This window comes from Sparus aurata, chromosome 15, assembly GCF_900880675.1.
Source record: "Sparus aurata chromosome 15, fSpaAur1.1, whole genome shotgun sequence".
Taxonomy (NCBI): Eukaryota; Metazoa; Chordata; class Actinopteri; order Spariformes; family Sparidae; genus Sparus; species Sparus aurata.
The window spans coordinates 26,084,734-26,112,405 of NC_044201.1; the positions used below are offsets into that span (position 1 = coordinate 26,084,734).

The following is a 27,672-nucleotide window of genomic DNA, read 5'->3' on the forward strand; positions in this document are numbered from 1 at the left end:
GGAACGATTTTGAAACCAAAATGGGGTCAAGTGTCCTCCCCCTGAAAAAGATATGTTTCAGAGACTGTATTTCCACTCTGGTGAGTTTTAAAGAATGAAAATAAGTGTACTGCAACAGCCTTTTCTTTTAAATATTGCTACTTTTCATTCTCAGAAAAGAATTAAGAACAATTTCTCGGTCTAAATCTGTGTGAATCTCTGACATTCATTGTTCAATAACATGGCCCCTTTTCTTTAATAATTCTGCATAGGAAACAAGAATCCCTCTGTCCAGGAAGTCTGAAATCTTGAAATTTGTGTATTTCTTTCCCTTCCCCATTCCTCTGCCTGTTTCTCACTCACTAAGGAGGATGCAGTGCAACATACATTAGACTATATTATGTACAGTGACAGAAAAATGTTGTGATAACTTGGAGAGGAGAAATGTGCAAAACTGTACTCACAATTCAGAAGAAAACCAAGAGACATGTGACTTTGGAAGGAAACCAGGAGAAGGCAATGAAAATGTTGACTCTCCAGGTGAAAGAATTACATTTAGCAGTATAATGTGAGGTGTTATCATCAGGCAATAGTACAATATACAAGACTTTGGTTGAGTTGCATTATGACACAGTTTATGTTTGGTGTAGTGAAATTAGCACCTAAGGCATTCAGTCTGAATCTCTACTATTTTGCATATGCTTTTGTATCTGTGGATCCTAATATCATGTGATGGTCATGTTGTTGCCTGGATATGAATAGCACAAAGACATCTTGTTCTCTGATGAGCTTACCATGAACTCATGGGTCCATGTCTTCACCATTAAGTTCATGTTGATGTTAAATTTAACTGTTGCTGAGGAGTTGGCCAATCAGGTCTGGTTCCCTTGTTTGTTGAGAAAGTTTTTATAAAACTTCAGACAACGTACCCATACTTAAGCTTCAGCATTGTATGATGCTGCCAGTAGTCATACATAAAACATTATCCAATTGTCATATTGAAGTCCATATTCAACAACTCAAGGGTTTCAATTCTTCACTTGTTAGTTTCTTGAACAGGCAGACATTTGTTTTAAAGTGGATCATAGGGAAACCAGCTTTGTTACAAAGGCACACATTTACTACATTTAATGATAGGTTGGATTAAAAAAAAGAAATCTATGACATATTGACTTATTGTTGAGTGGACAGCTGGAGTCTGTAATGTCTTGAGGCACACAGTGGAGCTTAAGGACCTGCGATCAATAAGTAGTTGGGCTGCTGTTCAGCAGGTGGCTCTGACCTCCGACCTTTTGCATAGAATTTGGCAAGTCAATCAATACAACATCACTAACACAAATTAACTACATATCCTCTACATCCTTGTGGCATTTAATTTATTTAATTAATTTTAACGTGATGGGATTGTTTAGCAAAGTTATCCAAATGTCCAAGTACAATTTTATTGTTTTTTATTTACCGTAAAAATATTGATAGCATGCTGTTTGATTGAAAAACATTTAAGAGTAAAAATGTGTGTTTTTGTACAGTAATCCATCAGACGCGGTCCCTAGAAAGACTTTTTTTTTCAAATAAAAAATAAGAAAGCACTTATTATAAGAAAATTAATATAAGCCCCAGAGTGCAGTATGAGTCATCAACATTTTTTATTGTTTTTTCAGGAGGTTACAAACTCTAAAATACCATTACGTATGCCTAAGGTTAGGGTTGGGGTCGAAAATGACTTTTTTTTTTTTTTTTTTTTACCATTAAGACATCTGTGATATAAATAAATATTGATTTTTGACTTCATGGGAACTTTTATTTACAATATTGCATCAATTATTGCCACTCTCAGTTTCTGCCATGTGAGAGGTTTCTCATATCATAATATTTTAATTTTTGTTTCAACATCCTGTTGTTCTCTTTCAAATTAATATTACAAAATGTACTCAACCGCCTACAGTTTTCCATCCAAAGCCCCAAACTGTCCTTGCTTTTCATGTCTCCACCTGCCAGTGACAGGGGCTGACACGGACGCTTCCCTACTCAAAAGGCTCTGTGTGTGAAAGCCTTATTCAGAGCTGTTTGAAGCAGCTGCCACAGCCTGGCAGTGTTCCTCTCAGATCCAGTTACATTTTTTGCCCCAATGCGTTGTGTGTGTCATGGGTGTGGTAATGGGACAAACAGGTGCTCACAGCTGTCTGTTGGCAGTCATCATCCTGTACTGGAGGGTCTTGAAATATGCCGTGATCTACTTCTTTTCACAACTTTTTATCCACTGTCCAGACAAGTGAAGGAACATTGGTCCCCTCCTGGCAGTGGTAAACAGTAATGTAAGTAGTGTCACTTGAGCAGTAGTTGTGTTTTGCTTGTGGTGATTTTCTCCACGCAACTAAGATACAAGGTTGCCATGTCAATATTATAAAATGATAATACAATAATAATAGTTATAAAGAATTTTAAGCCATTTTAAGATTCAAACAAAACAAACATATCCAGCCCATATTCATTGCTTTATGCATTTTTACTGCCATTGTGAAGTTTTGATATCAAGTTTAAGGTTTCAGAAAAGGTCAACCAAATGTGGGAAACCTTCAGAAGGTCAGCTCAGAGGACTAAGAGTTTTCTGTTAAATAAATAAACAAGATCTATAGAAATGAAAGAATGTATGACTTAACACAATATTCCTCTCTCAGAATATTGTTTGTCTTTGAAATATTCATTAGCCTGTCAGTGCTCTCTGCATCAGGTGTTGTCTTTAGCACACATATCCTTCAAATCCACCTAAAGTCCCCTTAAGTTTTTATATTCAAAGTGCTTGTGACAGTTTTGACTTTACATAAGCACACGATTGAAAGAGTCTGTTGTTGCTGTAACTGTCCTTTGACAAGTTAGACTCCAATTGTTTATTTTCTTCTCTGGCAGCCTCCAAAGTCAGGTTGACATGAGGGGATTAGGCATACTTCGTCTTTGTAAAAAGGAAATCAGAATGAAACCAAAAACAGCAGCGGCACACATGATAATATCTGGTGCCAGTTTGCCATGCCGGCCTGATCCTCTGTGTGTGTGCTGTGAAAACAATCGGCATTGTGGGTGTTTTATCCCACCCACCAGGCGAAACCTGGAGCCCCACAGAAGCGAGGCGACTGGGCAAAGTTCACACATGCACAAATCCTAAACTACACACACACGCATACACATGGAGTGTGAACATGCTCGAAGCTCAGCAATGCCCGAATTTTACGCATACATGCGCACACATACGGAGTACACTGTCATGCTCCGAGCTGTGAAAATCTTGATAAGTGCATGAACAGCAGCACGTCTCTCTCGACAGTGTCTGTCTCCTCTGCTGACCCCTCTCTCCGTCCTTTGTCCCCTCCGTCTCCTCCTCCTCCTTTGTTCCGTCGTCATTTCGCCTCCCTCATCTCCACCTTTTCTGTCCTCTCCGACTTTATCTCCTCCTATTCTGCTCCTCCACTTGTCCCCGCAGAGTGCACCTGAGTGACCCTGTTACGTTGGCGGCTGTGAGGCAGATAGCCAGCACACCCACCGGCCTCAATATCACCCTCTTATCTGCCTTGCTAGACCAAATAGCCCTCACAGTGTACCAGCAGACTCCGTGAGATAGCGGGTTGCATTCACATGAGCGCACCCACATACATAAACAACACACAAACACAGCAGATAATCACTTCATCATCACTGCTTTCTCCATCCTTGTTCCATCACCCTGTTTACTTTCTGGCATCCCTGTGTCATATTTCTGTCTTTGATCAGATGGAGCCAATGATTTTTTGTTCCCTTTTCACCAATGATGTAATGCAGACTTTTAAGCAGTGTTTCAAATGAACCTTCATGGCCCTGTCCTGTCATTTGCTAGTATTTGAAATAACTACAATATTCCACTAGATGTCAGCATATGGCTGCGGTTTACCATAGCCATTCTTGGCTGACACTTTACATAGCATTAAGAAACTGGTGTTGATGGATTTTGAAGTGAAGACTCTTCAGAAACACTTGTTGCTGCAGCAATAGTCCTCTCGGTAAGAACTGGCCTTATGACTGGAAGGCTTTTGTGCTGAAATTTAGTAACTATGTGTAACTGAGTGTGCAACTGATTTGTTAAAACCCAAAGCACCTTTTCCTCAGATATAGTAACAGTTTATATCACTGTAAATGTTCTTCCTTAAGTTATGTTTATATGACTCTTTAAAAACTCTTAAAAACAGAAGTTTCAAAGAGCTCTACAGGAAAACTAAGCAACAGAAGACTAAATATATAAAACACAGAAATATAAGTACAACAATGCAGTGTTTTCGTGCTCTTGAAAGTCATGGGGAAATAAATCATCAGGCACCTTTATACCTTTATATTTTAAGGTATTCCAGGATGCTAAATGTGACAGTACAGTTGTAAAAGTGGTTTGTATGCACAAAAACCATGCAATGCCTTGTCCACAAATAAACTGGTGTTCAGAAAGAAAGTGCTGTGAGACTGCGCGTTACTCATGCAGACTTGGGACCATGCAGATGCAAGTCTTTCGAAAGATAGCTGCATTTGAATAATTAATGAGGAATGAAGTTTAGTATTATTTTATTTACATTGGAGCTAATATTTCAGAAACAATTTGTAAAGTCTATGTCATGATAAACTGTTAATCAATCATTTATCAACCCTCTGACTTTAAATAACAATGAGATATTACTGCAATTGTGTACAGGTGCATGTGTGGATGCTGTAAATGGCCTCAGTCATGCGTGTGGTTGCGCGTAATGACAGCTGTTGAACCTTGCAGATGAAACACTGCTGGTTACACTGTGTTGCGCTTCTAATTGTCTGTTCTTCTAAGTGTAATGAGCGGTGAAGCAAGTATCGATTTACAAACGTATGTTTAAGGGAATTTGTGGGAGTGTAAATTAAGCCGGTGCAGGTGAAACTGTTTCTGCAGCAATTTGAATTTATAAAACGGAATGAGACGTAAAGCACAGCTTTGTAGATCTGACAGATTATCATGTGGAAATGCACCTCACACAAAGTCTGTATCGTTAGCAGACCCATTAAATGTGTAAACTACACTCTTCCCCAGCTAGTTCAATAATGCAAGCAAGGTCTTCATTCATTGCTGTTTATTTTGTCTGTATAGCAATAGTTGTATCTAATTACTCAGTATTGTATATGTTCAGTATCATTTACCCATTAATAATTCTCATCGTCTATGCAAAGATGTTTTTCAGGCCCCTTTTTAACACTAAGCAGAGCACATCTTCCAAAAAAAAAAAACCCTTAGCTGAGCTGAGCGCTATCATGAATTGCTTGTGTCCAGAAATAGCCTGCAGATCCATTTGAGCTGTTGTTATTGTGCAGCTTTGGCACTTTTAGGACAAGGCCCGGAGGCGTATGAATGTTTCCAGTCTGCCTTGATGTACTTCTCTCGCTGATTGTCTGTGATTGAAACCTGAGAAGGACTTTGTTTCACGCCAAGTATTGGCTTGCTGTGGGAAAAGAACACAGACCTCTGCAAACACACCGACTAACTTCTTGGCACTGATGCAGGACTATTCAATTAAATCTCATAATATACACACACAGAGCCATCCTCGGAGGTATGTTTTCTCCTCTGAACGAGCCTCAACCGCACTGTGCCGCTCTCTCTCTCTCTCTCCCTCTTTCTCCCCGAGGTGTTTGCATAGGGAAATGGTCCGTGAAATAGGTTTGATGGAATCAAACCCCATATTAAGACAAATACATATTTCATAGCAGTTGATGGACTGATTGATGGGGTTGTGTCTTCATTTCCTCTGTGCGTCACCGCTGCGAGAGATCTTTATCAGAAACAGTAATATGAAGGATCATGGCTTGGCTTGTTTCAGAAGAGAGTCGCTCACTTGTCGTGTTGTGATTTTAAATGGTTACTGGTGTGAGTACCTCAGTGTTTTTATGTGTAAATAAGATTGTTTTTGTGTGTGAGAATGTAAGAGTGTTTATAATGGCCACAAGGGGTCACCAAACTGCCACATGTTGATGTTCTGCATCTGTCCTAACTGAACGCTCACTCTCCATTCCCTCTGCTGTTGACAGCAACACACACACTTTTTAAAAACTCACTGAAGGATGACCAGAAATGCGGCAGCAACAGTGTCCTGGATCTGTTGATGTGGCAGCAGACTCACATTGTAGAGCGTGGACGGTGGTTCACGTTTTTATCAAAGCAACTGTTGTTTTAGCATAACAAGGCTGGCTGACAAACCCTCCCTGACCCACCCCAGCTCGCCCACTCGCACCACCTTTCATTAACCTCAAACCCTAAATCCATCCAACTGGACCAGTGACGGCAACTCGCTGCCGACGCTGGCGGTCACACCCCTCTGCACAGCCATAATGGGCCGTGGCACAATTGGGGGCCACGTAACCGACAGCATTTCGGGTCCTTCCAAGAGGCCGGTTTGCCTGCAGGTTACCAGCAACACCGCTTGTCCCTGTTTGTCTGCACTCACTAAAAGGAAAGAATGTTTTCCCCCACAACATGGCTGTGTGGGGATTAAGACCCATTCTGAGTGGCCCCGGGTCGTGCAGCAGATGTTAGCCAGGATAGCGCTCGTTGCCGTGCCGACAGTGAGCCGGCGGGATCGGCCCACCCTGACGAAGTTAAGCCTATGTACATGTATGGAAGAGAGAGAGGGGGTGTTGAGCCAGTGAAGGGCCTGTCACACATTAAAAAGGATGGTGGTGGGAAATTTGTCACAGTGGTCACACACTAATTCATCTGCACTGTCTCTGATCGTCATCACACACATTCAGTCATACGTAGCAAACTGAAGAGCTTCACGCTACTGCTGTCATGCTGAATGTGCGTTTGGAAGTTTTCACATGCTCGAGACGTATGTGCAAGTTGAATCTGCTTGCTGGGTGGACATTATTACTAAAAAAGGTTTATTGATTACTGAAAAGCCTTGTTTCATCCTGTGAAAACTTGGCCTTATCAGCTTCATTGAAGTCTGTAAGGTGTGAGTTTTACAGGTCTTTAAACAAACAGTCGCACATCATGTGTCAAAATCACTTCCCCTGTGTGAGCAATGACTTTTACCACCCCTGATGATGTTTTAATGTGAAGTGTTGTTTTAACTGCTAAGCTCTCAAGTGCTTGTCACACTGAGCCTCTAATGAAGATAACTAAATGCACAGAAATCACAGGAGTCTTTGGGGACGATTTTGTTGTATTAAAAGCACAAGTAGAGTACTAATTTCCCTTTTTTCATTTGTGTACAAAGTGAAATGGGCAGCTCTGAAGAAACAGTGATAATACTGATTATGTATGATTGACATTTTGATAATACAGATGGGGTGAGAAAGTCTAAATACAAGAAAGATAGAGAATTAGGATGCATAAAATCTTGAAGTCAATTTTCGTGCCTCCTTCAGTCAACTGTAAGCATTTACCTGAGCGCAGTGTTTGAATTGTAGGCGTGGGGCTAGGTTGTATGATCGTTTGATGTGAAAGTCGAGCCTGTTCTCTTTGCGTCAGACAGGTCTAACTGCAGGGCGAATGTGTTTAACATGGGGCCCAGTGCGGGCCCCTGTGGTACTCGTAACCATCAGGCTCAATGGAAAGAGGATACAGAGTCTGACAAGACATGACTTGACCCAGCAGTAGAGGCAGAGCCCCGCTATTGTTCTGTATGAACAGCAGAAATCTGTGTTGTAGAATTCCCTTCTTCTCTGTGCGTGTGTGTGCATGCGTGTGTGTGTGCTTGTGTGTGCGTGTGTGTGGCGAGTACTGGGTCAGGATCGGGCTGTTTTCACGCACGGCTGGGTGTTTAGGCTCTCTGACAGATGGAGAATAGCCATATGTGTGTTTACGTGCATGTCTGTGTGCACAGTTGTCTTATTTTGTGCTTTCATTCTGCTTTCAGACCTCAGCAGCAGTTTGAGTGACCCCTTACTGTAGGCGACAAATAACCAGACTGCACCATTATAGGGAAAGCTTTTCCTCAATGTGTCTTTTGATGTTGACAAGGTACAAATGCTAGCTCTCTAACCTCTCTGAAGAAGTTTGACTTGACAATCATACGTGATTTCTTTTTACTGAGTGTTATAGCATTTGAAGAGGGAAACAAAACAAAAAGGTCACCAGTTCAAGTCCTCACAGCAGCCAGTATGTTCATCAGGATGCTCTACCCTGGCTGTGCCCAACAGAAAGACATAATACTCCGACTTTAGGATTGCAACTAACAATTATTTTCATATTAATTAATCTGTCAAAGCCTCAATTCATCATAGTCAAAAAATCATAGTTGTTTGATCTGATACATTTTTAAAATCTTCCCAGGGTCCAAGATGTTACCCTCAAATGTCTTGTTTTGTTCTCAACCAAAGGATATTTGCTTTACTGTCAGAGAAGTAGAGAAACTAAAAAGATATTCACATTTAAGAAGATCAGAATCAAAGAACTTTCACTTTTTTGTTCTAAAATCACCTCAAACGATGAATTTGGTTTGCGATCAATGTAAAAGTTAAGAACTACTCAGTTAATTGTTGCAATTCTACCTTCATTTGTCTCTCTGTGTTAATCTTTATCAAGTGAAATTCCAAACATTTGAAGACTACAGCTTCTCAAATTTGATATTTTGCTGCTTTTTCTTTATTTAACACCAAACTTCAAGCAAATGTCTTGAGGACTTTTTGACTGTGGGTCAATCAAACAAACAAAGAAACCTTCGGACATTTGCATCTGGTAATTTAAGATGAGGATTGGAATATCGTAATTAATATTGAAAATGATCGTTTGTTTTTGCTATTGTAGAACTTGTTCAAATCTCAAGATTAAGGTCATTGAAATAACAAAATAGGAAGCAATGCAAGTCTGAAAAGCCACGTTAGAGATCATGCTACAGTGATGAAGTGTGATACAGCTGCCAGGTGAAGGAGAGACGCCAGAAAGGATTTTACTCCTACTTTTAGACAGGAGATATGACACAAGTGTCAATCCCTGAGGTCACAGCAAAGAGAACAAACTTCTTGGTCCGAGTGCCATCGATGTTCGTCCACTCTGTGCCACGTCAACCTGTCAGAGAGAGAGAGAGGCAGAGGGAGGCACAGCCTGCTGAGAGGTGTCCGAGGTGTCATGGCCTCGTCTGGGAGGTGACAGACAGCGTGTGTGTGAGTGTGTGACGGGGAAATAAGACCGCTGAGAGGTCTAGGGGACGTTCATCGTGACCTTTCGTTTTGCCAGGGTCCATCTCGCTCTGTGCATCTGACAAAAACTTTAAAGGACCTCATCTTCCTGAGCCCTTGACAGGTTTGTGTGTGTGTGTGTGTGTGTGTGTGTGTGTGTGTGTGTCTGTGTGTGTGTGTGTGTGTGTGTGTGTGTGTGTGTGTGTGTGTGTGTGTGTGTGTGTGTGTGTGCACGCACCAAAGAACTGTGGAAAGGTTTAACTAAGCTGTATGAGCATTAGAGAGAAAGTTGGTGAACGTCACGTAACATAATGTGAATAAGTATCGCCAAATCGGTAAACCTTTTTCCTGCCAGAGTCATGTAGATAGAGTTTCCTTGGCAGCGGAGGTTGTTTAACAATGAAGACAAAAATTCCCATAATCCCACTCTACTTCAAGATGTCAACAAACCTGGCCTTTTCTTATTGTTTTCATTGAAAGACCCTAAGCAGCAGATATTACAGATAGTGTATTTAATTTCAGTTGGAAGAAATGGGCTTGGGGCTGAAAGTCAAAGAATTAAAAGATGGACTAACACATTGTTGGTTTTGGTCTCATCATAGGATTTGTTAACAGTAACAACATTATAAAATATTGGTAACATTGTTTGTTAAACAATCATTTTGACCTCTTAGAGTGTAAAAGTGTACTTCTGAAGGTAATAGTAGGTGTAATAGGTTAAAGATAATTGGCGTTAAAGACAAAAAGATACCCTAAGGATTTGAGTTGTGTATGTGTATTTGTTTAAACTATATGAATTCACTGTGCATGCATTGAGTAAGCATATGTAATTATTTGTAATTACTTATTTGACTGTTGTTTTAAGTGTTTTATACCAGACACAATTTAATCAATTGTGTTTGTTTGTGGGTCCGTGTGTGTTTACAGGTTATTTGTGTGTTTGTGGTCAGGAGGTGAGGGGCGAACAACAGGGCTCCAAACAGCTTTAATAGAAAAAAAATCCAACAACATAAACAAAACCGCGGTCAGTGTGACACGTGTCACCTTCGCTGTGACAGGGGACAGACACCGGAGAGGCACACAGTCTCCGAGAATCCCTTTGAAGTCGGCGAGCAATTGTGCCGCTGGTTTGGAAGTATTGTCTTTCCTGCCCTTGGGCGTTATTGCTGTAGGGCAGATGCACCCGGCTTTTAGTGGAACACTTGGCAGGATTAGGCCTATTAGCTGAACAGGAGTGAAAGACAACCAGAGAGGAATCCGGCCTGATTGTGGGAATTTTGGATTGTTAAAACATTTAGTAGGCATGATTAAGCCAGAGGTCTGCCTCTCTCTTCTTGATTAGGCAGATCATTCGTCAGAAAAGACACCCACCACCAAACGTCTCTGTTTCTCCGTCTTTTCTCTGCGCCTCTGTCTCAGTCATTACTGCTGCTGTGTTTGTGTTTCTGCTCCAGGCGTTGGGTAAATACCTCTGCTGGAGTACGTCCCCCCCGCACTTCCCACCTTCCTCCCTCCATTACCTCCTCTAATGACGTTTACACATCTGCTTAGAAGAGCCTCCTCTCATCTCTCTGTCACCCTCTCTCTCTCTCTCTCTCTTTCTCTCTCTCTCTGTGTTGCACACACACACACACACACACACACACACAAGCACATAGATGCACTGGAACCATAAGATTATGTTCAGGAATTACTTTTTGTTTATTTGGCTGCTAAATTGTTTTTCTTATTGCAACAAACAAGTGTGTAAGAATTGTAAGAAGCACACATTGGTTTAAAATTAGATGTCTTGCATTTATAATAACTACTGTATTGGGGCCTGTTATGCAAAATTCAAGTCTTTTTTTATTTTTGCCATTTAAAGCTTTTGCTTATTGTGATGTAATTTATTTGACTATCTTATAATGCTAATCCCACATCCATTAAAAGTTCATTTATGTCAGTAACCATAATTAATGATTAAAGTAATGAAATTGTGTCATGAATACCAAAGAAAATCAAAATACGAAATGCTTATTCATCACATTTTACAAAATAAAGACACAGACGATATTGATCCAAAAGATTTCTAAATATACAAACTTAAACTTTTTCTTAACACTTCATGACTCATTTTAAGTATGTACATATTTTACTTTTTGAGATATGCTCGTTTTCATGGGTGCTCCGCAGTGCCTACATGAAGGCCCTCACAATATCCGATTTTCATTTACTGTGTTTACTGTGTTTTGTCTCCTTTATTTTGAAGAAGAGAAACGAAGAGAATCTGTCACCATAAGTATACAAATGTGCACAAAAAGAACAATTGCACATCAAGTTTTTCCGTTTTATGGCAGCAGGCAACCAGCGTTCAGGTGCTGTACCACCACCTGCTATGACACAGGGGGAATGGAAAGAAGAATAAATGATTTATGAGGTGATGTATTATTAACAAAATATCAATATTTCATTTTAAATATCATGGTTATCGTCAATATCCATGTATAACGACACACCTAGCCTAAATTGGTGTTTCTCCTTGTCGTGATGTTATTACTTAGAGTACTCAGTTTGCTCACAACTATTAAATAGACTGTAATCAGAACTACAAAATACACCTCACCACAACCCTCTGACAACTATCGTGCATATATGCTTCTCTGCTCCGCTACTGCCACTCACTGGTGCCACAGCATGTTGTCACAACTTTTTAACCACACGTGACATAACACAATGACGTCATAACAGACAACTTAATGACACAAGTGGGAACGTATTGAGGCGGGAAGGAATTGTGCAAAAAAGTGTTAGATATCACCCAAACCTGTTAAGAGGGTGAAACAGTCCTTAGCTGCCAAATAATTAAACCTTAAATAACGTAATTGCAGAGTTCAAATTATGAGTTGCTGAGTTGAGGTGAGCATTCTTATATTGATAATACTGCCATGTTTAAAGCATGAATGCAAACTTTGTTTGAGTTATGCAAATGTGAGGATGTGTAGAAGTTGTGTGGAGACTGAAGACAACCTTGGGCTCTAGGAAATTATAATGTGCATTCTCTGTTTTTTTCTGACAATTGTATAAACAAAACACTTAAAAGATTAATCAAGAAAGTAATCTGAAGATTAATCTCTAACTTAAATCGTAATCAGTTTCAGCCCTATGGACTTGTTTGTCCTAGAAAAGTAGATTGTGTGTATAGCAATACTTAATGATCCTCACTCCCGAGTTTTCTCTGTTTAGTCTTCGGAGAGTCTCTCTGGACACCTGAACTTTTCAACTCCTCACCTCCACATGCCCTCCAAACCTGAAAGGGTTCTTCAAGTGACATACGCACATGCACATTTGCATGCATCAGTACACACATGCACACCCACATTCTGAGACGCACACACACACACAAACACAAACGCACACTCAATAGAGAGACTTGCCCGGCGGTCATGTCAATGCGGCTTCATTTTCCTGCTGATTGACACGTCCTGTGAAACGCTCCGACACGCACACATGTGCACACGCATACAGAGTGACTGTACCTGTCACCTCTCTTGAATAGTATTACCTTTACCTCATTTTGTTCTGCCTGTCAATCACCTCTATTCTTCTTCTGCCGTCAGCTCAATGGGCTCCTGTGAGACTTTGTTAAGTGTGTGTGTGAGAAAGGTTTTTCGGCCTGCTGCCTGGCGCCGCTCTGCCCACCCTCCACTCTCCTGTCTTGTAGTGGGACAGTTGAGATGATACACTGTATTTGCCTCTGGTTGTGTGTGTTTGAGTGTGCGTGGGTAAGTGTATACACTGCCGCTAGGCCTCACAGCACTTTCACTCAGAAGAAAATAGTTTTCAGTTCTTCCCTTCCTTTTGCTCTTCTCAGCGGGTCGTTTTCTGTAACGCCTTAGGTCCTCAACAAAACCACTGAAGTAGATTGACTGAGAGACAGGCTGACGACAGTGAGGGAGTGGAGAGGATGGAGAAACATTGAGCTTGACTAAAACTTTAAGCCCAACTAGTGACCCATACAGACTACGGTGTTTTTACACTACAAAACAGTGTAGTAGGTGTGGTGTTCCCAGTGATTGCTAACCCAGTTACATTCATGAAAAATAGCCTTTAGCAAACTCTACCACGACTTCTGTATCAATGGTATTTTCACCTTTCAGCTGTTGAGATATCTCTTCCTGGTGTTGCTCCCTGATTAAATGGGAAGATTGCAGTTTATCCAGCATTGCAAACAAGAGCTTGTAATTGCTAATTCAGCAAAGTTTTAATGCAGCCAACTCACTCAAGGTGTTTCCCACAACATTATTCACTGAATCCATGGCAACATTATACTAACTGCTTGCATCCCCAAAGCAGGTGATACTCCTTGCCTGAATGATACATACTTATTAGGTCTGCTGTGTATTATTATGTGATGTTTATGTTTGAGGTCTTCCCCATGAGAGTTTGCACAAGTCTCATCTCTGCTACAAAGACATCCTCTTATCTGGTGTCTCTGTGGTCGCAGGCCTCCAATGATGTACATTAGACCTTTCAGGGCTTGGATTCTTTGTTTTATCTGTTTTTTCACTCGTCGTTTTCTCACTCTTTCTTCAGAGGGACGTTGTTGTCAGATTTTGTCCACCTTTCTTTCTCTGATATGAGACTGGAAGCTTGAGGACTTCTCCTGCAAGAAAATACTGAAGATAAGAGCTGGTGGGAGTCTGTGTGCATGGTCTCATATGTATGTTAATGTGTGCATGTGTACATTTCCTCAGGTATCACGAGGTTAAAAGATAGGAGAGTATGCACCGTACTGTATGTGGCTTTCCATGCATACGTATGTGCCTCTGTGCCGTATGAGTTCACATATCAGAAGTCTGAGAGATTGGAGTGTTTTCGATGTAGCACTGACTTGAGTTCCTGAGTGTGTTTACTGAATACATGAGTGTGTGTGTTGAGGTAGTCTGTGACTGAGACTTGGCAGGAACTCCAAGGCACCTGAGATTGGAAAATATGCACTCATATGCTCACAATTACACATTATTACCCAGCCTATCTCTCTCTCTCTGGATATACTTTCTGTCCGCTCTTTGTATGTTCTTCATGTTTGCCAAGTTTCTCTCCAAGAGCCCAAACAAGACCAGGCAGTAGCTCAGAGAGAAGAGGGAGGGTCGCAAGAGATAAGGGTTGTGGAAAAAAGTCAGAAAATGTGAAACTTTGTCCTTTGAGACAGATGAGACAATAAAGAGTGGAGTGAGAACTGCAAGAGAGGAAAGGAAAATCAGACACTCAAATACTGTCCTTTGACAGAGACGAGACAAAGAATGAGGAGAGTAAAAATTGCCCGAAAGAGAGTGAAAGCTTGCAGACGGGGTCAGAAAGCTTAATGCATTTCTAATAGGAGGAACCTCGGAAAAACATGGGAGACAAGACGAGGGGAAAAAAAAAGATAAAAGGCAAGGGACAAGTAGGCAGAAGGATGATAAGTGAAGGTACACGAGGAAAGGAAAAGGGATGGAAGAACTGACAGACAAACCTACAGAGAACCAGGTAAAGAGAGACCGGCAGTGTGTGTGTGTGATGTGTAATGGAGGTGTGTGTGTGTGTGTGTGTGTGTGTGTATGTGTGTGTGTGCTTGTACTGGGGGCGGGGGAATGAGGCGAGGTTGTGATGGCCTTGTGTCAGTCACCCTATGGCAGCTCTTTAACCCTGTAATTTACCACATCACTCTTCTCACAGTGATGGGACCACTGCACTAGCTGACAGCACTGCCTCTGGCGTGCATGTATGTGTGTGTGTGTGTGTGTGTGTGTGTGCGTGACTGTGAGAAAGGATTCTTGAGATGTCAAACAAAATGTCTGTGAGCCTGCCTTCATTTCAGGCCTCTGTCTCTCTCTCTCTCGTTGCAGTGAAGCCCCAGCTCTGGACCGAGGCGCTGATAGCCCCTGGGGTGATCACCAACATTGAACTCATTTGTTTATGACCTTACGCCTGTTCCAACATAAACAACAACACTGTAAGTAGGCCTTTTCAAATTGTGACTGCACTGACCACTAGGGCTGTGTGACATGACCAAAATCTAAAATTTCTTGTCACAGGTCATTATATATGTAGCTAACGACAGTGTTTCCCACACATAGACTTTACTTGGGCAAACCAGCCCGATATATTGACAGCCGCCCAAGTGTATCTGGTGACCCCTTTTAGCGTTTTTAACTTTATCATTCTGAGAAAAAGAATCCATCTGTGACTGATTAACCACTCCACAATCTTTCTTACTCTTCCCGTCCCTACTGACATTCACACATAATCTGCAGAAAAACAGAGAGACAGAGACGTTCTGGTATTACATCCCTCCAGTAAATTCACTGATGGTGATGCAATCTCCCCTATTTAATGTCGGCCTACTTATGTTGAAAGTGCACCGACTGCTGCTATGTCATTCAGTACAATGTTGGTTTCAATAGTTTTGATCGGTAACATCATTTTTGACAAGCTTCCTCCACATGTGGCTCATCTGCAGAATCGGGTTGAAAAAATCGTTGTAAAACCTACTGCTGACAGAGAAAGTTAACAGAGCAGACACAAACTGGGAGAGAGAAATAAAATGGTGTGCATAAAGATAGACAGTAAAAGCTGTAAAGCTTTGTGTTGCTTCATGCAGATATCTGTGCAGAAAAAAACGTAAATCATTTTCCCACATGTCAAAAATCTCAATAAAATAAAAATAATTGAGCATGTGGGAGTACACAGTCTTGTTAGTCATATTTGCTTGTCTTTTTGTTCATTTTAGGAGTGAAAAAGTTTTTTGGTGCAGGTCTGGATCCAGGAAATCACTTATTCCAAAAAATGTGCGTATCTTAACGGATCAGGACACAGAGTAATTTGTCCAGAAGATTTAAAGTAATACATTTAAAGAAAGTGTCGGATCTGCTGGATGCATTCCTGTGTTATTCGTCAGATATTGTTGTTACAATAAAAAAGGTCAGGACACGACATTCCTCCATCAGGGACAGTTGGGGAAGTTAAGAAAGGTCATTAATCAGATTCAAACCAATGTTTAGGTCGTTTACCCACCTGGATACTCACCATAACCTGAAACAATACACTCAGAGCACCTATGGAACAATAGCTCAGTGTGAGATTCTGTTAGATTAAATTAAGTTCTGTTTGAGTTGTGACCTTTTGAGAGCAAAAAAGAGTGAGAGATGAGACAGGATAGGTCATTGTTTCTGTCTCAAGTAGATATTTACCTAGAGTTCCGTCTTTGACTTTCTGTTTCTATCTCTGGCACACAAACACACATGTATATCCCACCAGCTCACTCATACAAAGACACTTTCTGTCACTCTTGTTCACCTTTGCACACACAGACACACACATGCCCTCACTCAGTAACCACCCAGAGGGGACAGTGAAAGAAGAGCAGAGGAAGAGATGCATGGAGCAGACAAGGTCGTAGTTCCTGTGGACTGTCTTTGAAAGAGGAGTCGTATGTTTTCCCTCCCCTCCTTTGATGTTAAAGCAGCCTCTTTACTAGTGTAAAGACAGGGTACAATAACCTAGACCCCCTCCCACCCCTCACACAGTCCTCTGTACGCTGGCTGTACACCTCCACAAAGCTCTGCGGGGGGGCAGGTAACCCACGGCAACCCCAACCAGAAGTCAGAATGAGTGTGGCAGCTGTCCAGGAACTGTGCAGCATGGTGTGTGTGTTGTGTGTGTGTGTGTGTGTGTGTGTGTGTGTGTGTGTGTGTGTGTGTGTGTGTGTGTGTGTGTGTGTGTGTGTGAGTGAGAGTGTGAGCTGTGTTGTAGTTTTCAACAAAAAGGGGAAAAAAAATGTACATTTTTCTTAAACAAGCTCTAATAAATTTAGTCATCAATATTTGAAGATATCTCTTTCACAAGTTATTTGGGTTTTAAACATGTTGCCCACCTCAGTAAGTACCAGTGATATATTATATTTACTGTTGTCCTCACTTGGACACAGCCTCTTCTCATTTCTGAAATTGCACTCTCAGTTGTCTCTGTCTTTTTGGGTGGTCAAAAGTCCAACTGCACATGTGTCATTAAGCGAGAGATGCCTTTTTTTCAGTGTTGTTTCTACATTTAGAAGGTTTGCAGTTTGTCTGGCACTCATTTAATTACATCAGTCTGTTGTACCCTCTTCTTTTCCAATGGTCTACCTGCGCAGGACTAAAGAATTGGAGCCACCTCCTGCTTAAACCAACATAACTTAACTGACACATGTGCAGTAACCATTTAAAAAACCCAAGAAAACGCTTTTCTCATTTACTTTTCACATGTGGACACACTTTTTTTTTATTTTAATTCGTTTTACAGTCACAGTAACAGTTTAATAGTATAGGATGAACTAAGAGGTCTTGCTGGATTGGGAAGAGAAATAAATTCTGTATTACACTGGTGAAGATAATGTAAGTACTCTGTGACATGTTTGGCTTTGCACGTTTTTGTAAAGAGACAGAAGTGACAAGTCATTAGACAAACATGCTGATGTGCAGGATGTGACGGCATAGAAGAATGACAGCCACTTTAAATGGACTGATTTTCCATTCATCTCAACACACATCCTGAACACGGCATCCTGAACAAACTCTCTCTGTCCTTTGTTGAAGCTACTTAAAGGAACTTTAATTGTTTCGTTGATTCTGGCAGCCCGTTTTAGACAAAATATGATGGTGGTGATATCTCAACTATGCTGATACATATGTGGCCACAGGGCTCATGGACACACATATCATTTGTGTCAAACACGCACGCACGCACACGCACACACACACACACACACACACACACACACACACACACACACACACACACACATACACACACTCAATTTGTGGCATTTTCTATATCTATGTCAGCCCCCTTGTTTCTTTCTATTCTGCCATAAATTCCTTGAGACCCAACAGCTGTGCAGAACAAGGTCTCAAGAACTCCTGGGTTAGCCAGACTGGCAATAACTAAATGAAAGCTGTCTGAAATGAGGTTTTCCTTCCAAAGGGCTGACTTCCTCTAAAAAAGCTGGTTAGGAGGATAAAAGAATCCTCTTATGTCAGTAAACTCGTTACGCCGTCGCTGCCATGCCATGCTAGCCCCAGCGTTTCCATGGCACCCGGTGTTATCTATATGTATTTTTGTTGGGACTTGTAGTTTTGGGGGTTGAGTGGCAAAATGAGATTTTTCTCCCCCCAACCCAGGAGGTGCAAGAGGGGAAAGATAAGAGAGAGCCCCCTCTAAGTGTTAACGAGAGAAAATAAGAGTGAGGGAGAGGATGGAGAGACGCAGAGCATTAGCTGCACAGATAGAGAAATGAGTGTCCGACGCAGCAATACTGCTACACCTTTGCTGCACTATACAGAGATTCTGCAATAGCCTGTAACTTGCACCAAGTCTTGTACAATGAATTATCTGAATGTACGGCGCCATAATATTGTTAAAAACACTTTCTAGTCTTACCGGATAGAGATTTGTTTGGTTACTGAGAAAATGTACTCATTCTGCTTTTCCAGTATTGGATTAACTCGAACACACATCGTTTAAGTATATGTTAAAAATGAAATTTGCCTGATCAAACTCAAATATATAGACTCTGTGACATGCTTGGCTAATATTTACTGTCTATAACTTCCTTCTTACTGGAAAAAGAACCGTCCAGCATCCACTAACATTTGGCTTTTGTTTCCTGTGACCTGCTCAAGCCCAGTCAGCAGTGATGGGAACATGGCACCAGGGTGGACTCGTTGCTACAAATGCGATGCTTTACTTCCCAACATTGGTATTTGCATTGGCCTCAAAAATTCAGTTTGGCTCATGTTCTACTTCTTAATAGCTGGTAGAAGTGGTAATAGTTAAACTAACAGTAGTGGTCATTGATATTTTATCGATTCCGAATCGTTTTATCACTCACATCATAAGTGGTTCTATACACGGTCAGGTCACTGCTCACACAGACAGAACAAAGTACACCTGCCACAGAAAGTAACATCAGCACAGCAGGGAGAAACCCCACAGAGAGGACCAGAAGAAAGCCACCAGCTTAACCCTCCGGGAGCAGAAGTTAACCGACCGGAGAATACAGCCTGTAATAAAGAAGTAGAAATAGCCGGCGCCTGTCAGAAACCCGTCCTGTGATCACAACCTGATGTATGGAATGCTGCCTGCTTTGTCTTAGCTGTCAGCTCCAAAGTGTGCGTCCATCACTGCTCACCTGTGATGTTTGAATGAAGGTGAAAACACTGCCGACCATGACCTTGTCTCAGTGTCAGTCTGAGTTCATGTGCGTGTCTGTCTGTCTGTATGTTACATAGTTTTTAATACATTTTTTTTTTTTGTAAAAATGGGCATCTGTACTTGTAGATCAATGATCCCAACCAGTATTACAGGTATAACAGGTACAGGAAGTGCTGCTACTACAGAAGAGCATTATGTTGCATCACAATTGTCACATTGTTTTTTTTTGGTTTTTTTTAGGAAAGTTCGCAGCTACTACAAATATAAATACCTTATTACCACTACAAGTGTTACTTTTACCGCTAATATGACTCCACAGCTGCTACTGCTCTGATTGCTTCCAGCATTGTGGTAAAAAAGACTGAACATAATCAACATAATCACTGAACTAATGAAGGAAAATACAGTCTAATATACAAAAAAAGTTAAAGTTAAAAGTTTCTGTTCTGATTGATAAATGTATAATAAGCCTTCTTCACATTGCAAATACCATCCAATGTCATTATACACAGTTGTGTTCACATTACTTGTTCTTAACTTATCCATTGTCTTCAACTTTATCTTTTGAGTCCACTATAATTATAAATAATGACGTTTTTAACTGCTACTAATGTATAACTCTTATTCGCTCCTGATCAGAGCCACCTAATTATAATTGACCCACTTGCTACTTGGTAATGGCAGCTAGTCACTATAGCCAAAGATCTACAGCTAACAAAAGCAAGTCCTGTATAGTTGGCACCTGCAATTGGTTACACCGCCTCCTATAGTCTTGGAGCGACCTTTGAATTCTGGCCATTTTGTAAAAGTTTCACATTCTAAATATGTTTTGTGCTTATGTTTTTGTAGCTTTCGATGAGCAACAATTAAAATGCACATTTCTGCTGATCATTTGCTGATACTTTGACTGTACACATGTAACAGACTGCCTTGTTGTGCTTTGCAATCTGTGCTATACATAAAACCTCGACAAACTTACAGATTTTGCCAGTCTGGGTGTGTGGTTCGTTAGTAACTGGTGGTCATACAAGTTCATGTGTGAGCATGTGTGCCTACACGCATGCTTTGTTTGACCCTTCAACCTATTTATGTCAATCTATTATGTCGTCTCGTCAAGATATGCATCTGTGGTTGTGTTTGGTCTGCCCTGTCTCTTTCTCCTCCTTTCATTCACTCTCTTGTCCCTCTCTGCAGACTCGGGTTACACTCCTCCATCAGATGGCGTTCTGCTTGGCTGAGTTGCACTTGTGGTCCACCAAGAGCTCACTCCAAGTCAAAGGTAGCACTTATCACCATGTTCAATCTCCCTCGCTCTCTCTCTCTCAATAATTCTCTCTCTGGCTCTCTCTGTCATCACTCACTTTGTTTTCACACCTTCTCCCCACCTCACCTGTATCTTCTTTAACAATCTGACTCTCAGTCAACACCAGTTTATACTCAGTTCTCACTTTCTCTTCTCTCGTCAGACTCTTATGCAATTGATTGTTGTTTATCACATCATACATGACATTCTTTATATTGTTTCATACCATTAAAACTGGATCTGTAAATTGTTTGGAGTGTAATTGGTTAACATGACCACGAGCAGCTGAAGAAACCAGTGAAACATCTGTTTGTTTTCTGAGACCACACACATGTTGACATTCTACATAGGTGCGAATGGATCAGTTACGTTAAGTCATCTTCACAATGCACCATGCATGCATTATGTGACCAGTGCTCCCTCGTGCGACCCAGTTGGTGTCGTCTAAGTTTGACTTTTCTGACAGTTTTTTGTGTGTTTTCCTGCTCGCCACCTATCAGTCCATCTCTTCTGTTAGACAGAAATACTCTGTTTCTCCATTTTCTTGTTTCCCCTTTCCTTCCATTCTGTCTTGTCTTTCACAGTCTGCTGAGCTTTAGACGCAGATAGTGTCTCTCAGAGCCCGACTGTGTTGTGTGTTTATGTGTATACACAAAGGTACGACAGGGTATATATCCTGGGTGATGGTGACATATCCTTATTTGTTTGTTTTTTCCTGCTGTGTGTGTCTTCCGCTATCTTGGAAAAATGTGGATGGATACATCTGAGCGTAGAGGCCTGGTTGCTGAGGTGTGACGCTCCCCATCACCACTGTCTTTACATCATATACATCCACCCCGAAAAACCAAAATCTAGATTCATAAACCATATGAGGCTATGAAACTCATATTTCCTGCGTGGTTTGTGTGTATGTTCTTTGTGTGTTAATCACGTTTGTACAGTTAGACATCACAGCAGACGTCTCTCCCAACCGTCTGCTGTTTTCCACTCAGCAGCATCACAGTCTGTGCGTTAATTACTTTTCCTTAGGAGACCTCAACAGAAACCATAACAGTATAGATGCAGCGTTATTCAGTCAGTGGACTGCCAATGAATTGAAATGAGATTTGATCTGTTCACCTACTTGTCTCCTCTAACCTGAAGGTTGATGGTTGTTTCACTAACCTTGATGTTGTGAAACACAGTGGTAACACTTTCTACGAAGCCCATGTCTATATCGCATTATTAACTTATTTAAATGCGTTATAATGCACCAGTAGTTTTGTATAATCGTAGTTATAAGCACGTATGAATATTCATGCATTAAAACATACTTAAATGCCTTGTATTGTGCCTAAAGTTGTGCGTAATCATAAATATTCAGAATGCTACATAAAGATAATTATAAAGCATTTTATGATGATGTATCAATACTTCATAACTGCTGGTCACTCACTTTAATGTGATTATAATTAAGCGCTAGCAGTGCTTTAAGAAAAGTAATGAAAACCACATGTCATAGGCTGATATTATGATGTATTACAAGCCGGTCATAAGTCACTTTGTGGTCATTGTCAGTCTACATGTGGACTCTAATCGTTACATTTTTCAAATAAAAAGTTTGCAAGGTCATAGACATAGTCATAGATATTTTAATTGTGGAAGACTGTATGTCATTTTAAGATTTTATTTAATTCAACATTTTATGGGGAAACCACATCAGACACAAATAATTTTTCAAAGCAGATTATTTGTATATGTGATAAAAACATGTCTGGAGGAGATCTTTGAGAAAGACATGGATCAATAAAAGTTCCACAAATATCATTTAGTCCGACAGCACACAAACTGGAAGGGTAGGGAAGAAGAAACGTTTGGTGTTCTAACGCCAAAGTCACCCAGAAACACAAACAAACTAACTGATCAAGGCAGCGTCGACCAGTTACAACCGAGTTCTGCGAGGTTAAATTACTGTTTTTGTCAAAAGAGTCTGATGGGTTTGATTTGAGCAATATCACTTTGGTTCCTCATCAGAAAGGATTGTTTGATGGTGAGGGTAACATGCTTACTATGCACAAGTGCCTCATAAAAATCCGAGCATACCTTTCACACTAATGCTGTATGTATACTTCTCTGACATTTTTAATTTAAATATGCAAACAAAGCATTATCTGATGAAATCTGCGCCAATTTGCATACATTTCCAGAACAGAAATTTGATCAGAGGGTAAGCCTGCTTTAGGTCAAGGGATTTTAAAGAGGGAATTATGGACAGCACTTTTTTATCAATTCATGAATCAGTAAATACTGTCAACAGCCATAAAAAAAAAATCCATATTTTTAAGTATAAAATGTCACATAAATCAGGCTCGTCGATGATATATGAACAAACCACTCTGTAGAATCCTTCTACAATCCTAGTGCTAATGAAATGGAGATTTTGTGATTGAGCGTGAAAAAATAATTTTGAGAAAACAGCCTTTTAATTGATGTATGGTATCAGGTTGGTGTCGGCCAGTCCTCAAGGTTACAGTATCACTATCCCTGTCAGAAATGAAAAAGTGACATCATGCCATTCCTAACAGTGTTGAGTCTGTGTGTGTTTGTGTGTCTGCCATCAGCTCTCCTGTTGTATTAGTGTGACCTGGCCTCAGGAGCAGCAGCAGCAGCAGCAGCAACAGTAGTAGAGCGATAAAGAAACGATGTGTTGTGCGAATCCGAGTCTGGCTGCTTATGGTTTTGGGCCTGCAGGAATAACACTGACAAAAAAAGCTCAGCTCAGCAGTTTGTGTATGTGTGTGTGTGTGTGTGTGTTGCTCATATGTGTTTATAGCCGACTGCTGAGTTCGTCTACTTTTAAATGTATATGTTGCATGTGTGTAAATCAGTGTCTCTCCCCCAGGTGCAGTGGGTTAAGGCACACTCCTGTCTTTATTAATACCCCTCTGCACCCCCCACCATTCCTGCTCGGACCCCCCCACCACCTCCCCCTCCCTCACAGGACCTTATCTCAGCTCAAACCGTGGTGCTGGCAGACGGGACAGGCCACTGGCTGATAGCGATTGTTTATCCCACGGTGCGAAATTGCTGATCTGTCTTCTGCTTTTCCCTGACAGCTAGATGTTCATCTCTCTCTCTCTCTCTCTCTCTCTCTCACTCCCTCTTCCTCTCTCGCCCCACAGATACAGATATTGGCACCTATCAGTACTACGATAAAGGAGAGCCAGGTAAATAGTGTTTATATTGGATGTCTGTTTGTGTTTAAGATAAGTTGAATTTGTCTTGTTTTTGGAATGTATGTGATTTCCGTATATATGAAGAAGGGCTTTCTGCTGCCTCCCACGCTCACGTAAGCCGTAAACACACACGCGCGGACACACAAATTATCGTTCCTGCGTGTTTCGGTGTTCACTTGTCCACACAGAGGCTATTAGTATGTAGGATTTACACCTAAAACCTTATATATACATGCGGACAGCACACACACACACACAGGTTATTAGGCCTCCGTGGTTCTATCTCTTACACTAGCTGTGTTCCTGTTGACCCGGGGTCCTGCCACACAGCGATAGGAAAACTAAACTGTTGACTTTCTCCTAGATCACATAGCGAGAGGCCCCATGTAGTCCAGCCTCATATTGCCTCAGGCCAGGAGGCTTCCCTTACCATCAGGAAGCGCTCAAATCGCTCCCCCGCGGTCCTGGCAGTGTAGGGACGAGCTATCTCTTCCTTCCTTTTGTGTGAGTGTGTGTGTAAATTTTAGTTTATTTATGAAAATTTAGACCGTGTGGCCTGAGGAGGGCTTTTACACGTATCCTAATCGATGTGCCACACCTTAAAAATTTAACTTTTCTGAATTGGTTTGTACAAACGAGGCAACCATTTTCACGTAATGAATATTTTACACTACTTCTGTTCTGTATGTAGAGTGCAGTACCTACCACATTGTGAAACACTACAAGAAGGACTATATTTCTTCACTAGAGCTGCACATTCAATTGAATTATTATCAAAATCACAAGATGGGTGCAATATCTATTGGCATTATAATGAAGTACTTTGGTGCTACAGAGGTGTCCTGGCTATTTATCCTTGATATTTATATAGATATCAAAGTTAAAATGATCTAAAGCTGGCAGCTCTCACTGCTTTTCCTTTGGAAAATGTCATGACTTTATCCATCAAAAGCGATGCCACGTGTATTACTTCCTGAAATAGCTTATAGTTTTAATTTTAAAGTAGTTTTATGTACATGAAAAAAACCTGGATTTTGATCTTTTTGTCACTTGGAGCCAATAAAACGAGCTCTAAACACAATATCAGCGTATTATCACCCTAATAAGTTTATATTACAAGTAACAAGGGTTTAGAAAAGGATTTAAAAAAAAAACTTGATGTGCTACATTCGCAGGGGAAAAAGTCTCACAGCATGAGAGCTCTGTAGTTTGGTGGTACAGCAGCGGATAAATCTGCATCTCTTGCCTGAGGGCAGAAGGTTGCACAAACTGTTATATGATGCAAATGTCAGCAAATGCTTTCAGCTGCTAAATGCTCCACTATGTTCATCACCTAGTCGGTATGTTTGGTGTCGAGCAGGTAGTGTGTACAGTAGATCAGAAGAGCTACTGTATTTTGCAGGAACAGCGCTGATGAGAGCGGTGAGAATGAACCAGAACAGTAAAGTCGTGGGTTGTAAAACCAAAACAATGAGCTTGAATACGGCAAACCTTCTGTAGAGCTGAGTGAAGCAGCAGAGTTAGGACTTTACTTTGCAGCCTAATGAATTCACCATAGAGCATTTATCTCTTCTTAAACGCATACAGTTAATATCTCTTGTCTTTGTTTTACTCCATCAGTTCTCAGTTTTTCGTGTATTTCTTTTGATCCACTGCACACGTTTTACCTTTTGTTGATGTGCCTTGCTCAGATGTTTCTGCCTCTCTTTCATTGACTTCCTTCTCTTTGTCTCAGTTCTTTCTCTCACCATGTATGCTTGGTTCCCTTCTCATTTTGTGTACAGTATGTCTCCCTGTCCCTTCCTCTCTCCCTCTCATCATGGGGTTCTCTCCCTTCTCTCTCATCTGAGAAGCTGCCTTCTCTTTCATTCCAATCTTCAGTGGAGAGACGATGCTCTCGCTCCAAATCCTTTCATTTGGAGGATTACTAAAGTGTGGCTTGATATCAGAGTGGAGGGAGGAAAGGGGGAGGAGGAGGAGGAGGAGGAGAGGGGGAGACGGAGCAAGGGAGCAGAATCACTATCCAAAAGTATCACAACATTTTCACGGCGGTGTAACGATCAGCTCAGGTCATGATACGATTACATATACCGTAGATTATATTAGATTGGATTACAATTTTTATGTTTGATCATTTGTATGGACATCTTGACATTCAGCTTTAACAAATGAAAGAGGAAAAGTGTGCGTGTACTCAGCCAGGCAGTGAAGAAAAGTACATTTCAAAACAATACACCGCCTCAGTATTTTGGCTGCTATTACACAAAGGTCCCTACATTCCATATGGCATTCAAAGTATGCATCTTGAGTATTTCTCTAAAGCTACACTCGATTAAATAAGACTCTGTGGGTGTGGTTTGTTTTGACTGACAGTGATCACGCAAGCCACTAAGAATCATCTGATTCTGATTCACATGTCCCAAAACTCTAAACTCTGCCGCAAAACAGTGTCTTCATGAAGCGCAGAAGGGTCTCTCCATCAGGGATGGCAGAAGCATCACATTCTCTACTCAAGTAGAAGTACAGATAGTTGTGTAAAAATGACTCTGGTAAAAGTAGAAGTAGTGATTCAACTTCTGTATGTAAGTAAAGTTATAAAGCAAAGGCTCTGAAATGTAATGAAACGTATGTAAAAGTAGTCCTCTGAAGGTCATTTTCTACCAGCCATTTCTGTGCAAAGCTAACCTCACGTTATGTTAATATAATTCATGACTGTTACACTTAAAGGTAAAAATCGTAATCACAAACGCACCAGAAAGATAGTTGATTGTTGAATCTCATTCCCAGGTCATCAAATACCAACATCTGGTTGGTAAAGTGTCCCAAGCACGGCAACAAACTGAGAAAATAAAAAAATCCAGGCAGATGTGGTTTCGTCTTGCTGCGTCTATCTTACATCATGTCATGTTCGGAAGACGGCATGCAGTGACGCAACATAAAACAAATGGATCATTTAGTTTCAGATACAGATACCTGCTAAATCTACTGAAGCACAGTACAAATTTGTACTCTGATACTTCCCACCGCTGCCTTCATGAAGTTTCTAATGACTGGTTTTGATTTAGAGAGACGTTGATTCAACTGATCATTTTGGAGGCTGCAGTTAATGGTGTTGTGTTTTATTGACAACTGTTCATATGTATTTTGTTCACCCCATTTATATCATTGAGGGTATGTTGAACAAGAGAAACAACAGTCCATTTTGCACAATATTGTACAACTGCACCACAAACTCCAGCCTCAAAAATGAATGTCATGAGTGAGGATTTAACACATGACTTGTGGAAGACTGCATTCATTTTAGCAAGGAGTACCTAATAAACTGGCAAATGAGTATACATTACTTTTACTCTAACATCTAGATTAGTGCATATCAATGAGACTGCATTGATTGGTTCCTGGATCGGTCTCAGTATATCAGTATCCTTGAAATGGCTGTGAAATCAAGTGTAGTCCCACATCTCCCCACTAGAGGTAGACCCAGGCTCATTGGAGCAGCTCCGGGGGTCCCCTGCAGCCAAAATCCCCCCAGCACCTCCCCACCCAACCCCAGAGCAGGTGCCCATGTCTGGGCCTGTCTGGCCCCTCACCCCCTTATCTGATTAATACTACTAATCCTGGAGGTGTTCCTGCCTGCCAGAGAGGCCGGCCACCAGACTGGCCACTTTCTTGCTCACAGTGACCGGGCCACGAGGCACGGTTGTGGGTAACACTGTGCCAACTAGCTCTCTTTGAGCTAAGGGGGAGGGGGGTGTTTGAGCTCCAGCTTAGTTTTCTGCATCATAAAGAAAGAATCATTTATCCTGT

The 27,672-nt window shown here is 41.1% G+C and overlaps 1 protein-coding gene across 6 annotated transcripts in view; it reads left to right on the forward strand.

Annotated features, from left to right (window-relative positions):
* Nucleotides 1-27,672, forward strand: part of wdpcp (WD repeat containing planar cell polarity effector) — a 74,709-nt gene that overhangs the window by 1,456 nt on the left and 45,581 nt on the right. For 2 of the 6 annotated variants that reach the window (XR_003986983.1, XM_030442476.1), the window contains exons 2-4: nt 15,003-15,109; nt 20,542-20,626; nt 23,812-23,856. Coding sequence is in view for 5 of the 6 variants with exons in the window: in XM_030442476.1 (XP_030298336.1) it covers nt 20,566-20,626; nt 23,812-23,856 (106 nt within the window). In the remaining variant the exon portion in view is untranslated. Of the gene's footprint in view, nt 1-13,707; nt 13,807-15,002; nt 15,110-20,541; nt 20,627-23,811; nt 23,857-27,672 lie in introns of all 6 variants that reach the window. The other 4 variants (XM_030442477.1, XM_030442480.1, XM_030442479.1 and 1 more) reach the window with 4 other exon arrangements.